Source organism: Petaurus breviceps, unplaced genomic scaffold (assembly GCF_028583685.1).
Source record: "Petaurus breviceps papuanus isolate PSGF00001 unplaced genomic scaffold, PetGlider_PUasm1.0 151, whole genome shotgun sequence".
Classification (NCBI taxonomy): domain Eukaryota; kingdom Metazoa; phylum Chordata; class Mammalia; order Diprotodontia; family Petauridae; genus Petaurus; species Petaurus breviceps.
The window spans coordinates 27,471,886-27,490,118 of NW_027185712.1; the positions used below are offsets into that span (position 1 = coordinate 27,471,886).

The following is an 18,233-nucleotide window of genomic DNA, read 5'->3' on the forward strand; positions in this document are numbered from 1 at the left end:
TTCTGTAGCTTCAAAGTTTATTTAGAGTCATTTTTTACATGAATTGGAGGAGGTAGAAGCAGGAGCTGAGCAGAGGTCCTGTTTCTACTCCGCTGTCTTGACTCTGCTGCCCGACTCTGTCCCTTTTCAAAAGTGTGTGCTTCTAACTACTTTCTCCCCCAAACTGCCCTCCCTTCTATCATCACCTCCTCTTATCCTCTTCCACCCGACTTTCCTATAACATATGATACCCAATTAATGTGTATTTTATTCTTTTCTTAAGCCAAATTCAGTGAGAGTAAGGTTGACCCTTTCACCTTCCTGCTCTTCCCCTCCATTGTAACCGTTTTCTCTTGCCTCTTTTATATGAGATAATTTACCCTAATCTATCTCTCCCTTTCTCCTCCCAATATATTCCTCTTTCATCTCTTTAATTTTATTTTTTAGATATCTTGATGCTTTTTAAAAAAATTTTTTTTCCAAATATACTCCTATACATACAGATCAAAAAAGAAGTAGAAACAATTTGGTAACATAGACCTGTAGCACATTGGCTTTATCTTGGGGCACACACAGTATTCCACACAGTCACCTTTTCAGTCAAAAGAGAAAAATGTCATTTCTCAGTTTTTCTTTTTCTTTTTCTTTTTTTTGGGGGCGAGCTTAAGTTTGGTCTTTATAATTATACAACATTCAGGATCATTTCATTCTTATGTTTTTGTTTGTCATTTTTATTTTTAATTGTTTTACTCCTTAATGTTTACTATCTTACTCTGCATCAGTTCATATGTCTTCTCATGTTTTTCTGAGTTCTTCATAGTTACCATTTCTTATGATGCAGTACTACATTACAATTTTCATTTACCAGTTTGTTTAGTTGTTCCCTAATTTGAAGACTGCCTACTTTGTTTCTAGTTTATTGATACTCCAATAAGTATTGCAATGAACAGTTTGCCATAAATGGAAATTTATTCTGCATTTGGTTTGCTTAGCTAGGAAATATTTAACTTAAAGTCTATGGCTGTTTTAGTTACTTTTTTTCCCTCACATAATTCCAAATTGCTTTCTAGAATGACTATAACAGTTGAAAGCTCTGCAAGTGTCCTTCTGCAGCCACTCCAGCATGAACCATTTTCATCTTTGTTATTATTGCCAGTTTGCTAGTAAAGAGGGTTAAACCTCAGTACTTCAGTTTTCACTGTTAGTTTCTAGGAGCACTTTGTGGACCTATGTTAAATAATAGGGAGGGAGATATCCTAGACTTACTTGCGTATTTATTATGAAATCTGATGTTTCTCCATTGATAATGGTAGCTTTTGACTTTAAATGAAATTTTTTTTATCATACTAAAAAGTGACCCTCATGTCTATGCTTTTGAGGGTTTTTAATATAACTGATTCTTATATTTTGTTGAAGACTTTTTGTTTTTTCTATTAGCATAATCATAAGATTAGGAGTGTTTTATTTTTAATGTAATTTAGTATATTTTACTGATGTTTGCATCCCTATTTTAATTCTAGTTTGGTCATGGTGAATGATTTTATGATCTGTTGGTGGAGTCATAGGATCATAGAATTCTTCTCTTATTTCCTTAGAGTGTGGAGCTTTAGATCTCTAGAAGGAGTCATAGATGTTATTGAGTCCAACACCCCTAATTTTGTAGATGGGGGAAGATGAGGTCTAAAGAAGTTGTATGACTAGAGGCGGGATCCATATTTAGATTTTCTTAACTCTAAGCCCTGTGGTCTATCTACTGTGTTGTAATGCATTTCATTCTTTGAGCTAGGATTTTATTTAATATGTTCACTTAAATATCAATGTACAGGAAATTTTCTTTAGCAAGACTTCCATTTAAACATTTACTTGTATATTGTTCATTTATTTATGTATTCTATTTTAGACCTGTGTATCCCTCTATGCATAAATTCACATTATATTTTCATGATTGGTAATTACATTTTTTTTTCTGAACCTGGGATTTCAGTACTGTAGTAAGCTCGCCAGTGAAAAAATTCTCTTTTATCAATGCAGATTAGTGATTACTCTGTTACTTTATATGCAGCCTTTGAAAATTTCTTGTACTAAAAGAATAAGTGAATTTACCCACTAGTCACAGTATATCTCTGAGGCCAGGACCTGGGTTTTTGAACTCCCAAGCACATCTCTCCATTCATCACTCCAGGTTGCCTGTCATATTAAATTTTAAAATAATAATATTGCAGAAGCATTGAATAATGAGTTTTTCCCTTGATATTACATATATGAAATTCACCTACATTCATTTACGGTCATAAAAAGCATATAACTTCAGTTTTCAGTTAGCACAATACAATTTTCAAGCCATTTTTTTTCTCGTTAGAGTTCTCTCAAGATATATCAGGATTCTTCTCATGAATATTCTCGTGTGAAAGAAGAATGCCTAAAAAGTGATGCTCGGTAAGTTTTAAGTTTTGGAGGGTCTTTTGTTTGTTTTTCTTAAAGAAAAATGACACGTAGCTTATGGTTGTTAATTTCAGGTTCTCTGTAGTTCTTCCATGCTTAGACTTTTGTTGCTGTTTCTGGAATCTTGTATAAAAGTATTTATGGAATGTTGGCATTGAAAAAAATGCCCCTTTGCTCTCAAAAGCTAAGGAAGTCAGTAAAAGAACTTTGCTATTTCCCTAAAACAATCCAGCTCTCTCTTCCCTGGGTTAGCCTTGAGCCTGACTTATCTAATTGTGAGCTCTTTAGAATATACATCCAAATACTTACTGAAATCTTACCAAAAACGATTTTTTTCAATCAGTTTGTCCTTATAAAGATAAACAGTCTTAATCCTTTTTATTGATTACAGATTTTTTTTAAGGAAGCTTTGCAGTTAATATTCTGAAGCTTTTTATGGTCAGCACAATGTTATGTACAAATGAGGGACTGGATAGGGGAGGGGGGAGTGAACAAGCATTTATTAAATGCTGCTATATGCCAGACACTGTGCTAAGCAATTTATAATTAGTATCTCATTTGATAATTATAACAACCCTGTGAGGGGAGGGTTATTATTTTCCCCATTTTACAGTTGAGGAAAATGAGTCATGGAGAGTAAACTGACTTGGCCAGGATCATACAATTATTTAATAAATGTCTGAGGTAATATTTGAAATCAGGGTTTCCTAACTCCAGGACAATACTGTTCATTATACCACCCACCAAAATGAGCTCACCATCTGCAGGGATTCTGTTAGATTTCTTGGTCACAGTGGTGAATGCTTTTGGTGAGCATCCATCATCTTGCTTCTTGCCTCATGTGGTGATGTTCATTATCAGAGGGTCATTAGTGATATTGCTGTCATTAAATCTTACAGAGACTATTGAATGAATTGATATATTGATGGGAGACATCATGTTTTAAAGGACCCTGAAAAGTGGTGTTTTGTTCTGTAAAATCAGATGCTTTTTTATAATCATAACACCATAAGCACAATGGAATCTATGTTGTCCACTTTTTTAAATTGTACAATGGTAAAAAAAAAAAAGTGTTCATTATTGAATATTGCTTAGGAAAGACTGCTTGTTTCCTATAGAAACACTCATAAGTTCATTCAATCTGTTCATAGATAATTCTCATAAAGATTTTGTTTATATAGAAAAGTAGTTGTTTAGTTTGGTAAACTAACCCCTCCCCGCCCCAAGGAATAATAAAAGATTTTCCCCCACACCTTTAATAGCTTTATCTCTTTCCATTACCTTCTATGTCTGTGTTTCAGTATTCTCAGAATCATATCATCTCCAATATGGAATTCTAATATATATACACTTGGTTCAGTTCAGTTTCTTCTTTCTCTTTGATACCATTTCTCCCTTTCATTGGCACGTCTGCCACTGTGATATTACTATCCAAATGTGGTGCATTTATTGTCCCTGAGAAAAATGTATTAAAATGGATATTGCAGACCTTCTCTTCTCTCCTCTCCTCTCCCCACCCCTCCCCTTTCTTCTCCTCTCTTCTCTTTTCTTCTCTTTTCTTTTTCTGTTTACAGTTCTTCCATTTTCATGAACCTTGAATACATTTGGGATGACTTTGCTTACTTAGATAGCTTGCCAGGAATTCTTTAAACTGGTTTTTACCTGTATTGCTTTTTTTTTTTAAGCAATTGGGGTTAAGTAACTTGCATAAGGTTACACAGCCAGGTGTTTCTGGGTGGGTGCTAAGTGTCTGAGCCCAGATTCCCGACTCAGGGGCTGGTGCTCTTACTCGCTGTGCTACCTGGCTGCCCACCCTGCCTGTATTGCTTTTAATTTCTTTATAGCATGATACTGCTCATAATCATAAGATTTTAAAATAAGTTTATATTCTAGTAGTATTGTCTTTGGAAATCTTGTGTCTTCAGTGCCTAGCACATAGTAGGTACTTAATAAATGTTTATTGATTAGTTAATTGTCAGTAAGGCAGATATTAGCCAACTAAGGTATTCTCTAGCCTCCTTATTGGGACAGTTAGTTTACATTGGTGAAACTGCTAGATGAAATTAGTGTAACCAATACAGTATTATTCCCATTGTTCATTTTTGATTTTCATTTCCTTAGTTGGTAAATTATACCTACCATATCTCTTTCACATTATTTTTTTTTTAACTAATTTTGCTAATATAGTAAAACTCTTCACAAACAGCTAACTAAGGGATAACTCCCACAACAATAACAAGTCTTTTCCTATAATTTCTTTTTTTCCTTTTTGGTGTTAGTTAACATCATGCCCAGTGCCTACCAGTTCTTTTTTTTTTTTTTTAACCATTCATAGAATTAAAAATTTGTGGCCTTCGTATTACAGTATCTAGTTGCAGAGGCAGAATTCCATATCTTGTGCTGTTACTTACTATCTAATTTCACATTTTAATCAGGAAGAAGAAACTCGAAGCCAAAGTGAAAAAGCTCGAAGGTAATTAGTACCACTATGATGATGATATTGATGATGAAGTAAATCGTTTCTGTTTTGTGCTGATACTTGACTGATTGATCCATATAACAGTTTCTTTCATGTTATAGAAGTAGATAACTGCATTGACAACTGTCAAAGGAAGTACAAATACTGTACTTATCTCCATAATTACTAGACAGTTGTATCTGACTGTAACGTGACAAATCTTTGAAATGTTTTTACAATCCAAATAATAGGAGCACTATAGTTTTGCTACGCTAGACAACAATTGAGTAATGGATTTATTTTAGAAAGTTGAAAGAAATAAGTCTTCTTTATTTTTTTCCTTAAGGAAATGGAAGTCACTACTGAGAAAAGAGAACATTTTTAGTAGCAATAAATTGTGATGTATATATGATGAGAAAGTTATAATAGAACCTGAATTTTTTTTCTATCTATGTTAGAAAAATTGATACTTTGGATTGTTTAATTTTTCCATTTTATTTTCATTTTTCTTTTTCTTTTCTTTGTTTAGAGGAGGAAGAATTAGCTTTTTGGTCTTCTACTACACTCAGTAAAATACTGTTTTACTGGTATAACAGGTATAGCTCATCAGCAAATGTTTTAGCTATTAGTTAACATGACAGTATAGTTTAGAAAGAATAGTCTTGGAGTTGTGGGTAATTTGTGGAGTGGGATGGAATCAGGAATAAGTAAAGCCAAACTCATATAGAAAATGGGAAGTCTTAGACAGTTGGGGACACACTGAATTGAAAATTGGAGTATCGGGATCTGAAAAACCTGAGTTCAAGTCTTGCCTTAGACATTAATTAGCTTTTAATCCTATGTGAGTTATGTAACCTCTCTCAGCATCAGTTTCCTCATCTGCAAAATGAGGGAGCTGCACTTTATATCCCCTTTTGTCCCATCTAGTTCTGCATCCATAATCTTATGATTTTCTTACTTTGCCATTTTCATAATTTTGCCTAAGGCTGACCTTGAGATACATAAGTCTTTCTAGAATTCCAGCCTGGCTACTGAAGATTACCTTTTGTGTTCTCTGTTACTACATCCATCTTTTCCTATTTAACATCATACTCCATTAGCTTGATAGTCCCCTACTTTAAAAAAAAATCTTTTTACATCAAGTTTGGAATAAAGTATATTCTGGATTAAGGAAGGATAAAAGTTTGCTTTGTAAAGACTAAGAACTGTCATAGATTCAGGCATAAGCTTGTTATCTTGATTAAATTTGAAATTTAGATTTGAACTCTTAAAACCCAAATATTAATGATTTCTTTTTACTTAGGAATTGTATAAACATTGTCATTAAAATGCATAGGCGGAGAATGCCTTCCTGCTGTATCATTTACTAGTGAATTAAGGAGATGGTTTTGTTTTTTGGTTTTTTTTTGAGGGAAATGCTCTTCAGCTCACCTTTTTGCTTTTTGTCATTCTTTGTACAAGCATATCTTAAAATTTTCCTTTGAAGCATAAAGGGCTAAGATATTTTTGTTTTGTATGAGATGTTTGAATTTATCTATTAGATTTTTTAACAAACAGCATAGGACCTACTTTTATTTGCTCTTGGTGTAAAAGAAGGATTAGGAAGTGTTAGAGGAGTCAGTGGAAGAATATATTTTAAAAAAAAAATTTTTTTAGAATATCTGATTTAGAGGGCCCTTGTCAATCTTTATTTTTCTGTAAATTTAATTTTTAATTTCATAGTGGTGCCATAGTATACATTTAGTATTGTCTTCCTGTTATGATCAGCACTGGTCAGACCTTTACTAGAGTATTCTATACAATTTGGAGCTCCACAGCTAAGGAGGAACATGGAGAACTACAGATAAAAACCTCAAAGATGAATGAAGGTTTGTAAGTAAAGAAAAAAGGGTTTCAGGAATTGGGATTATTTAGTCAATAGAAAGGAATGGTGAAGGAATTATAGTATCTGTTTAATCAGTAACAGAAATATTTTTTTTTTTTTGCTTTTTGGAGGGCAATTGGGGTTAAGTGACTTGCCCAAGGTCACACAGCTAGTTTTTGTGTTAAGTGTCTGAGGCCACATTTGAACTCAGGTCCTCCTGACTCCAGGGCTGGTGCTCTATTCATTGCGCCACCTAGCCACCCCCAGAAATCTTTTCATGTAGAGTAGCACTCAGCTATTCTCTGAGATCAAAATAAATTGAAACAATTTCAAAATGTACATAAATGAAATTTTGTGAAAATAATTTCTTGATAATGAGGGTTACTGCACCAAAGAATTTGTTTCCTGAAGAAGATTGTAGGATTCCTCTTCTCTGAAGAGTCTTTATAAATAGGATTTTTGTCTTTCTAGAAAGGTTTTTTTGCTTGTGGTGTTATCTGATCTAGAATGACTTTTTAAACTCAACCAATTCTATATATCTTGCTATAATATCGAAGGGAAACTTACGTTATTCTATTTTAAAATACTGTAAATGGAGAACAGTTTTGTGCACATAGCAACTGTATGCCTTTCTGTATTTCATGAATGTAGTTAACCATAGTAAAATTGATGACTTTTTCTTTCCTCTTCCTTTGTCCTTTTATTCATTAAATAAAGAAGCTGCAGTAAAACACACCGAAGACTTAAAGCAATTGAAAATTGAAAAGAAGACTCTTGAAAAAGAGCTCAAGAAGACACAGGTAATAAAAGATAATCTACAAATTTCTGATTTATAGGTTTAGAAGTTAACATATTATCCTTTGTAATTCTCACAATATTACTAATATAGATGTAAGTTCTCATAAGAACTTTTAGTTGTAGAAACATTTCTGTATATGAGAATAGTTATAAAACAAAATAAAAATGAACTTGAAATTAGTAAATTATGCTATATTAGGTGTTAATCCAAGAGTTGTCTATCTGATGAATTTCTTGGGGGGGTGGGGAGAGAGAGAGTGTGTGTCTCTGTGTGTGTGTGTGTGTGTGTGAAACAGAATATTTTAACAAAAATTTATTATTTAACAGGAAAAACTTGATGAATTTCCTAAGCAAAACAATAAGAAAGGTGAGTGTTCACTTTGTAACTATATTTTATTTTTCTTTCAATTTAGAATATACTTTGCATTATAAAGTTTTTCTTTTTTGTGTCTTTAGTGTTGAAACATATGGGGACCCAGATTTCCAGTAATGAGCCAGTTGAAACCCTAGACAAGAGTGAGTAGCTTTCCAATGACTGTTTTGATTTTAGCTTAAATTTAAAAGTATATGTAGTTGATAATAATAATAGTAATAACAACAACTAACATTTATATAGTGCTTACTATCTGCCAGGCACTGTGCTAAGCACTTTACAAATATTTTATTTGATCCTCATAAGAACTTGGGGAGATTGGTGCTGTTATTATCCCCATTTTACAGGTGAGGAAACTGAGACAAGCAGAGGTTAAGTGACCTCAGAGTCACACAGCTAGTAAGTGTCCGAGGCTAGATCTGAACTTAAGTCTTCTTGACTTCAGGCACAGCATTATGCCCACTGTACTACCTAGCTGCTCCTAGAAAATAAGTGCAGTAAATTATTTGCTGCTGCAAAGCATTTTCAATGCTTTTTTTTTGAAGTTTTCAAAAATTTCAAATTTCAATTTTCAATCATTGATATTTTTTTCATAGAATGGTAGCTGGTTGGGGAATGATCTTGTCTCTGATCCACTGTAGGTGTGAAATAGCTTCTCAGTAGATTGAATAGAATTTTGTAACTTATTTGATATCCACAGGTCATAGGGAAGATAATGGTGCCATTGGCAGAAATAGGGAAGTTTGGGAATGGAAAAAATGATGAAGCTTGTTTTGGGCATTTTTAATTTGTGATGTCATTGTATCTAGGAAATTATTAGGAGATAGCTGGAATAGGACCCTAGAGTTTGGAAGAGTAGGTGGTAGAAATAGATATTCTGTCAGTAGTTGACCTAGGAATAATCTGATCTCCTGATTTAGAGTCACTTGTTCATTCCATTATTCAGTTCTGCTTTCCACTTGGAAGTCATTTGCTGAAGATTATAATTGAGCCTGAAAAAGTAGAATGTAAAAAGAAAAGAAGAGAGAGGAAAAATACTTGAAAAAATTACATTTAGAAGCCAGGAAAAGAGAAAGGAGGTGGCAAAGGAGACAAGGAATGCTTTGATTGGGAGGAGAGCAGATATCAGAGATAGAGATTATTAGGGTATCTGAGATGAGCAGGAACCTCAGAAATTGTCAAGTGGTTAAGGAGGATGAAAACTGACAATATGTCATTGAATTTGACTGCAATGTGGTCATTGGGAACCTTCTAAAGCAGTTTAGCAGAATGGTGAGAATGAAAACCAGATAGTAGAGTCTGCAGTGACTTAATGAGAAGGAATTCTTTAGGTATAGCTGTATGACCCCTTGTTAGCATTGCTGAATAGGGGATTCCTCTACAGATATATGTCGAAGATGTTTAGCTCTGCTATCACTATGACTTTGAATAACCTCTCTGTTTTCCCCCATTCTTAAGATGGAATTTATAATACCACTAAAGCTTTTAGTGGGAATTACAATGCATGATATTTTAGTGCACTGTAGTGCACAATATTATTTTTATTCACTTATTTGTATAAATCCTAATGAAATAGCTAAAAAAGATTGAGTTTTCCCAGTAATTTACCAAGGGCAGCATATCTTACTTCAGCTGGCCTAATGTAGATTTTGTTAAATGAAAACTTAATGCTTTCCATATTTTTCTTAGGAAAAATAAAATTGCTTTTGAAGGAGCTCTGGCTGTGCATTGACTCTACAAAAGAAAGGCTACAGAATGAAAACAGTGAAGATATCCAAGGTAAGACAAGTTATTCAGAGGAGTATCAGCAAAGAACTTACTGTTTTTTTTCCTCCATTATATCATGATTCCTACTATGTTCTTAGTAAATAATGTATTTGGCTTTTGATTTGCTACAGCTTCCATCAATGACTGTTCAGAGATAACTGAAAAAAAATTCATGGAGTACAAGAAAGGTGTGTATTCAGTATATTGTAAGAAAATAACCATTTGACCAAATTTTGTCAGTTTAGCCAGTCATTGTTTTCACCAAACTGACAGCATCTTCTAGACACACTAACCACATTTCTGAAACTAGCCGTCTCACGTACGTTTTGTTGGTACAAAGGGTAGTTGACAAGAGAGGTGCATGCATTATGGCATGAGCCTGTAAAACCAGTAGACACAAAGTTCAAACAATATATCTTCTTGGTGGGTTGGTATTGTTATTTTAATGTCTGAAAGATGACAAGTTTATTTATTTACATGACATTTAATTTCTCAAGAGGTAATTGAGAAATGTTTCACTTTTTACTTTATTTTTTCCTGTTAGATCTTTGATATAATTACTGGTTTATGGTATACTATAAGAATACAGGAAAACCAACTAATATCCCAAATTTAATTTCAAATGTCTGTCCATAGAAAAGACTGCCAAAGAAAATATAAAATCTAGAAAATCTGGTGAAGAATGTGGACTGCTTCCTCGAGTGCAGAGAAGTCACCTTGGACCTCCTGAAACGAATACTTGCCTAACAAGCTTCTCTGTGCAGTTAGAGCAGGAACTCCTAGGAGGGTGTAGGTCTGCTGAAGAGGATGGCCCCATCACTGTCAATGTGCAGGACTGCAGTAATGACTCAGCTTTCCATGAGGACAAAAATCCTGAGGTTTTTGTGCCAAGCAGTTGGGAGGGTGATAGTTCTGATTCTTCCGATCAGGAAGATCCGGAAGATAAACCATTCATGAAGGATCTGGAAGCCATCTTTGACCTCTTCAGACTTCCCCCACCACTTCTGTCTCCAGTGTCCACACCCCCTCCAACACCATTACTATGTCAGATGCCATCATCATCTCCACTTGCACCTGTAAGTTACAAAGTATTTGAATTTAAAATACCAAATACCCAGTTGTATAGAATGTTAATATAAGTTATCTGTGGCACAAATGATGATTTCTGGTACTGGTTAAGAAGTAGAGTGATAGAGCAATGGAATGAATTAGGTACACAGTACATTGTAAATGACCATATGTAGTGCCAACACAATATTTATAGCACTAATGGTGATTGTGTAAATATGCTGGCATAATTCTCAATCACAAAATATTGCAGACTCTCCATATAGAAGACAGATGCAAAACATTTATTCAGACACCAGAAAGTCAAATCCATCATAGTAGCAAAGAAGTTAATACACCATAGCACAGCATGAAGCCACACCAGTGTTTAACCTTGCCACAAACAAACACTTAAAAGCCTAACTTTCATAGCAGGGAGGAAGCACTCGCACATTGAGCTGTCTCCCTGGGTTCGTCCTCTCTCTCCCACCATCTAGCAGCTCTGACTCCCAGCTTCCTGTGGGTTCTGCTTTACCCTTCAGCAAGCTCCTTCTACCACAGGTTCCATGGGATTACATTTGCCCTTTTAGAGGGCAGGGAAGGTCTTCTAATTCCCTTAGACTTATTAAGGGGCAGGGAAGATCTTCAAATTCCCATTACCGTTACATTCAGCCGCAGTATCTTTCATGTCCCTTACACAGCAAAAATACATTTCATTACATAGGTTAATGGGAGTTTAGGTGGGGTAACTGGTATCAACAGAACTTTACAACAATATAAGGGATTAACAGAAAATGATCAAAAATCAAACAGAAAGTAATATCTTAGGGTGGGGGCTTGAGCACAAGACTCCCTGTCATTGCCCCTTCAAATGAATGGGGTTCAGAATCTTTGGGTAGGGGGCAAAGGTCTCTTCTCCATAGCTACTTTCTGCTGAAATTGGACATATAGCTGCCGCTGCCCCAAGAGGTCACTTCTTTAGCTGGCATCCGGAGCTCAGTCAACACCAGGTCCAGGCGTGACACATCACAGTCATGGACAGGGGGTGACATCCAGCTTAGCAGTCAGGCATCTGCAGGTGGAGGGTACTAAGCTTGCAGGAAACAAATCTCACAACAAGTTTAACAGATAAAAAGCCAAAAAAGAAACAAGATATAGATTGATCTGTGCTTCTGGAGTCCATGAACTCACTATTGTAGCAATGGTTCAAGAAGGTCTATAGGGGCAGTTCTCACTTCTCTATTCTGTCTAACATCAAATCCCTTTTCTTGATACATATTATATAGTTTATTAGTTGGAATACCATCAGTTCTTCCAAAATCTGCCCCTGCTCTCAGAACAGTAAGCAATTCTTTTCTTGTCAGTCTATTCTGACTGAATCCGCTGTCTATTTACTCTTCTCTTGAGAAAATTTATCTTTCTCCATTTCTCCTAATTCACTTAGCTATGAAATCTTATCCATCACCTCTGAAAAGGCCTATCTCTTTACTTGGTAGAGTCAGAATTAGATGCTAATAAGCAAGAGGAGCTGTCTTCACTATGGTATTTCTATGAGGAACTGCTAAGGGGATAGCATGATATGCATTTGCATCTCCAACCATGATAGCTGTCTTCCTTATCTCCTCCTTTAACTTTCTCATACAGTCCCTAAGCAAGTACCAGGGTCTCTTTGCACTAGGCCACATAGAATCAGTGTGATACATTTTATTGCATCCCTTGGCTTCTAAAGCTAACAGATTGGTCCTATTGTTACCTCCTTGCACATGGTAATCTCCAAAACCTTGCAGGACAAAAGAATTCTGACTAATACCTATAAATTTCAAGCAGTCCACACTATCTAGCCATATTCCAGCCCCTTCATCACTGATTCTCACCATTCAAGACATAAATGATTCTCCCATCCTTTGAGTGAATCTACTTAATATATCAGTAACCTCCAGCTGAGTGAAATCCTGAATTATTTCCTTGAACTTTGGCCTTCCTGATTCTCCTGCTTTCTTCTTAGTATGGAGCAAACTTCTGCCCTTGTAAAAGCCTCATCCTTTAACATTGTTACATTTTCCACCCAGGCACTCTCCTGACTATGGTCATTGTGGCAGCTAGGCTCAGTCTGTGCCAAAGCTGTATGAACCTTCCTCCTCTTACTTTTCTGCTTCTTTTTTAAAATTTATTTTTAGTTTTCAACATTCATTTCCACAAGATTTTGAGTTACAAATTTTCTCCCTGTCTTTCCCCTATTCCCACAATGATAGAAAGCCTGCTGAATACCTCTTCCCCCAATCTGTTCTCTCATATCCTCCCCCATTCCCTCTCTAACTTTCTAGTAATGCAAGATATCTATACCCCAGTGCCTGTATATCTTATAGTTTTACATAGTTGTATGTAAAAGACAGTTTGTTTTTTTTTTCACATTTGTTTTTAAAACTTTGATTTCCAGATTCTTTTCCTTCTTCCCCCCTCACCTACCCCCACTCGGAAGATAAGCAATTCAGTATAGGCTGTATATGTGTAGTTATGCAAAACATTTCCATAGTAGTTATATTGTGAAAGACTAACTATTTCCCTCCATCCTATCCCATCACCCATTTATTCTGTTTTCTACTTTGTCCCTGTCCCTTTTCAAAAGTGTGTGCTTCTAACTACCTTCTCCTCCAATTTGCCCTCCCTTCTATCATCTTTTATCCCCTTTCCCCCTACTTTCCTGTAGGGTAAGATAACCAAATGAGTGTGTATGTTATTTCATCCTTAAGCCAAAATCAGTGAGAGTAAGGTTGACCCATTCCCATTCACCTTCCTGCTCTTTCTCCATTGTAACAGTTTTCTCTTGCTTCTTTTATGAGATAATTTACCCTATTCTACCTCTTCCTTTCTGCTTCTATCATTATATTCCTCTCTCATCTCTTAATTTTATTTTTTAGATAACATCCCTTCCTATTCAATTGATCCTGTGCCATCTGTCTATGTGTATTTATACACACACATATATATTTATACACATGTACATTCTCGTATACGTGCATATGTATGTATAAATATATATATATATATATATATATATATATATATATATATATATATATTCCCTTAAACTATCCTCATACTGAGAAAAGTCTCATGAGTTACAATTATCTTTTCTTCCATGTAGGAATGTAGATAATTCAACTTTAAAGTTCCTTATGATTTCTTTGTCCTGTTTACCTTCTCATGCTTCTCTTGCTTCTTGTATTTGAAAGTCACATTTTCTGTTCACCTCTAGTTTTTTCATCAAGAATACTTGAAAGTCCTCTATTTCATTGAATGACCATATTTTATATTTTCCCTTGAAACATTATACTCAGTTTTGCTGGGTAGGTGATTCTTGGTTTTGATCCTACCTCCTTTGACCTCCAGAATATCATATTCCAAGCACTTTGATCCATTAGTGTACAAGCTGCTAGATCTTGAGTTATACTGATTGTGTTTCCATGATACTCAAATTGTTTCTTCCTGACAGCTTGTAATATTTTCTCCTTGATCTGGGAACTCTTGAATTTGGCTTTGATACTTCTAGGAATTTTCTTTTTGGGATCTTTTTCAAGAGACAAAAGAAATCGAATTCTTCAAATTTCTATTTTGCGCTCTGGTTCTAGAATATCAGGGAAATTTTCCTTAAGAATTTCTTGAAGGATGAGTCTAGGTTCTTTTTTTGATCGTGACTTTCAGGTAGTCGAATAATTTTTAAATTCTCTCTCCTGGATCTATTTTTCAGGTCAGTGGTTTTTCCAGTGAGATATTTCATGTTGCCTTCTACTTTTTCATTTGTTTGGATCTGTTTTATAGTATCTTGATTTCTCATATAGTCATTAGCTTCCATTTGCTCCAGTCTAATTTTGAAGGAATTATTCTCTTCAGTTAGTTTTTGAAATTCCTTTTCCATCTAGCAAAGTCAACTTTTTAAGGCATTCTTCTAAATTCTAAAAGCATTGGCTTTTTGAGCCTCTTTAGCCATTTGAATAAGTCTGTTTTTTAAGGTGTTATTTTCTTCAGTAATTTGGGAGGTTTCCTTTCACAGGCTAAAGACTCGTTTTTCAAGATTTTTCTTGCATAATTCTCATTTCTCTTCCCAATTTATTCTCCCCTTCTCTTACTTGACTTTCAGAATCCTTCTTGAGCTCCTCCATGGCCTGTAACTAGTTAATATTTTTCTTGGAAGCTTTTGATGCAGGAGTTTTGATTTCATTGACTTCTTCTGATTCCATGTTTTGATCCTTTTTGTCCCCAAGAAAAGATTCTATGGTCTGATTTTGCTTTTTTTGTTTGCTTATCTTGCCAGCCAATTACTTGACTTTTGAGCTCTTTGCCACGGTAGAACTCTGTTTTCAGAGTGGAAAATGCTATGTCCCAAATTGCTGGGGTATTTGCAAATGTTATTAGGGATCTGAGGAGGGCACTTTCTCTACAGACACTCCCAGCGCTGGCATACTGGCCTCACACTCCAGGACAGTGACCCATATCCAAGCAGGTCAAAGCAAGAAAGATTACCCTCTGAATGGTCACTTGGTCACATTACAGTCTACAGGCCAGGAGCTCCAGAGGCAGCTGCTGTGCCTCTGTCACCTCTTGGCCTGGGAGCAGGGGCTGGACTGTGTTGTTCTGAGTTCCCCACTGACCTTTTACTTTCTCTTTGGCATTTATCAGTTGAAAAGTCTGGAAACCGCCATAGCTGCTGGTGGTTCATGCTCCTGAAGTCTGCTTCTGCTGGTTGGGGTTGCCTTCAGGCTGGCGTGGCTCAAGCAGGACTGTGGTTGGCTCCCAGCTCAGTACAATAGACCCTCCTGCTAGCTTTCCAGGCTGCCTTCAGAGGGAGATTTCTTTCTGTCACGTTGTGGGCTCCGTAGCTCTAAAATTTGTTTATACAGGTATTGGAGGTGGTTAGAGGGGGAGCTCACGCCAAGTTCCTGCTGCTACTCTGCCATTTTGGCTACTCCCCCACCCCCCACTTCTTTTTTCTGAGCCAAACACACTTCTGCTACATGAGACCCTCCAAGCTTGCTCTTCTAAAGGAGAGCCCAAATGCTATAACACAGAAAATTTCTCACTCAAAACAGCTGTTTTCTTCTCCATCTCAGTTTTTCCTTGTAGCATCTTGTCTCTGCTTTTACATATAGAAGGTAACCTGTTAGTAAAATCCAGCCTCTTCTACATACTGCTTCCAGTTCTTTCCCTGGTTTTGTTGGTATTTCTTGCAAATATGTTTCTAAATCTCTAGGTTCTCCCTTCTGTAGCCTCTGTTCCTAGTTTTCACAGAGCTCTGTAACTCTTTTGCCAGGAAGGAATAAGGTAAATCCTCACATCCTGGAAGGTCCATTTCTTCTTCTAAATTCCTTCTGCCTCCAAATAGCATCTGATATTTCATGATCCCATCCTTGTCGCCAAATGTAGCACCAACATAATATTCATAGCACCAACAGTGACTGTAAATATGCCAGCGTAGTTTTCATTCACAAAATATAACAGACTTTCCACGTAGAAGACAGAAGCACAATATTTATCCAGACACCAGAAAACCAAATCCCTACACTAGAAAGTCAAATCCATCATAGTAGCAAAGAAGTTAATATACCATAGCACAGCATGAAGCCATACCAGTGTTTAGCCTTGTCACAAACACTCACAAGCCTAGCTGTCTCCCTGGGTTTGTCCTCTCTCTCCCACCATCTAGCAGCTCTGACTCCCAGTTTTTTGTGGCCTCTGCTCCACCCTTCAGCAATCTCCTCCCACCACACGTTCCATGTGATTACATTTGCCCTATTAGGGAGCAGGAACGATCTTCAAATTACCATTATCATTACATCATAGTTATTTCGTATCAGATAAACCCTAAGGGCCAAGCTTTTAGGATAAAAATTCTTTATTTGACAAAAATTGCTGGAGAAACTTAAAAACAGTATGGCAGAAACTATGTATACACCAACATCTCACACCATATACCCAGTGTAAGGTCAAAATGGGTACATGATTTAGACATGAAGGTTGATACCATAAGCAAATCAGGAGAGCATGGAATAGTTTATTCAGATCTATGGATAAGAGGATAATTTAGGACCAAACAATATAGAGAGAACATCTATAAAATCTAAAATGGATAATTTTGATTATATTAAATGAAAAAGGTTTTGCATAAACAAGACCAGTGCAACCAGAATTTGAAGGAAAACAGAAACCTGGGAAAAAAATTTTACAGGTATCTCTGATAAAGGCCTCATTTCTGAAATATAGAGAGAACTGAGTCAAATTTATAAAAGTCATTTCCCAGTTGATAAATGGTCAAAGGATATAAACAGGCAGTTTTCAGATGAAGAAATCAAAGCTATTTATGATCATATGAAAAAGTGCCGTAAATTATTCTTGATTAGAGAAATACAAATTAAAACACCCGTGATTTACCCCTTCACACCCATCAGATTGACTAATATAACAAAAAAGGAAAATGATAAATGTTGGAGAGGATGTGGGAAAAATGGGTGCGACATATGAAAAGTCCTAGAAACATAATTTCTGTGTAGTTAATAGTTAAATTTTATTAATTATGGCTAGCAAATAATATAAAGTTTCCAGAGGAGGATGACTAGCATCATGAAAGTTCCCAAGTATCTACCAGACACATTAGTTAAGGGAAGGTGTCATGTTTAGCCTGGAGAAGACATAAAGGAAGATATAATAGCTGGTTCCAAATGTTTGTATTTGCCATGTGGAGAAGATTAGACTTGTTCTGATTTATCCTGCAGGGAGGAAATAGGCATAATGAGCAGAAGTTGCAGAGACGAAGGTCTTTTTGCATTGTACTAGTTATCTGAAAATACAATCAATTGCTTCCAGAGGTATGGTCATTTCTTCCTCATTATATGTAAGCACATTCTCAATGACACCTATGTTGAAGCTGTTGTTTAGAATGATTGTTGTTTAGAGTGTTGGCTTGACAAAGTCCTTTCCAAAACAGAGATTCTATCTTTGGTTTTGTGAATGTCAACTCTAAGCTTCTTTTCACCTTTTAAGATATTATGGGTCAGATTCTAAATGTTTTTGGAACAATTAGTCTCCCTCTCACTAGTGGCGCATTAGGTATATACAATTATTGAAAGGATCACAAAAGTTTGGGTCATGGAATATGTTAGGTGCATAGAATGTAACCTACCTTTATTATGCTAAAAAATAATATGAGTATCTTTATAACTTTTTTTTTGCTGTAGTATTAGCCCCTAATAATATAAAATAATGAAAATTATGCTAATATGACTGGAAACATTACTATAGTACATGCCTGTCTCAATGCCGAGCTTGGTCTGTGCTAATATAAACTTGATATTCTAATAAATGGTATTTGGTTAACTACCCAATAAAGGTAATTTATTATAAAAGTTGATATATGTTATGTTGAGGATCTCTTTTTTATGAATATATTAGCCTTAAAAGATCATGGTAAACTGAATTCTTCACTAAAAGTCATGGGGGTAGTGGGTGGATAC

General features: G+C 35.6%; 1 protein-coding gene across 2 annotated transcripts in view; it reads left to right on the plus strand.

Annotated features, from left to right (window-relative positions):
- Nucleotides 1-18,233, plus strand: part of ICE1 (interactor of little elongation complex ELL subunit 1) — an 88,023-nt gene that overhangs the window by 34,198 nt on the left and 35,592 nt on the right. For both annotated transcript variants that reach the window (XR_011166194.1, XM_069076867.1), the window contains exons 6-13: nucleotides 2,339-2,415; nucleotides 4,857-4,894; nucleotides 7,461-7,543; nucleotides 7,869-7,908; nucleotides 7,998-8,057; nucleotides 9,604-9,693; nucleotides 9,813-9,869; nucleotides 10,318-10,757. Coding sequence is in view for 1 of the 2 variants with exons in the window: in XM_069076867.1 (XP_068932968.1) it covers nucleotides 2,339-2,415; nucleotides 4,857-4,894; nucleotides 7,461-7,543; nucleotides 7,869-7,908; nucleotides 7,998-8,057; nucleotides 9,604-9,693; nucleotides 9,813-9,869; nucleotides 10,318-10,757 (885 nt within the window). In the remaining variant the exon portion in view is untranslated. The remainder of the gene's footprint in view (nucleotides 1-2,338; nucleotides 2,416-4,856; nucleotides 4,895-7,460; nucleotides 7,544-7,868; nucleotides 7,909-7,997; nucleotides 8,058-9,603; nucleotides 9,694-9,812; nucleotides 9,870-10,317; nucleotides 10,758-18,233) is intronic.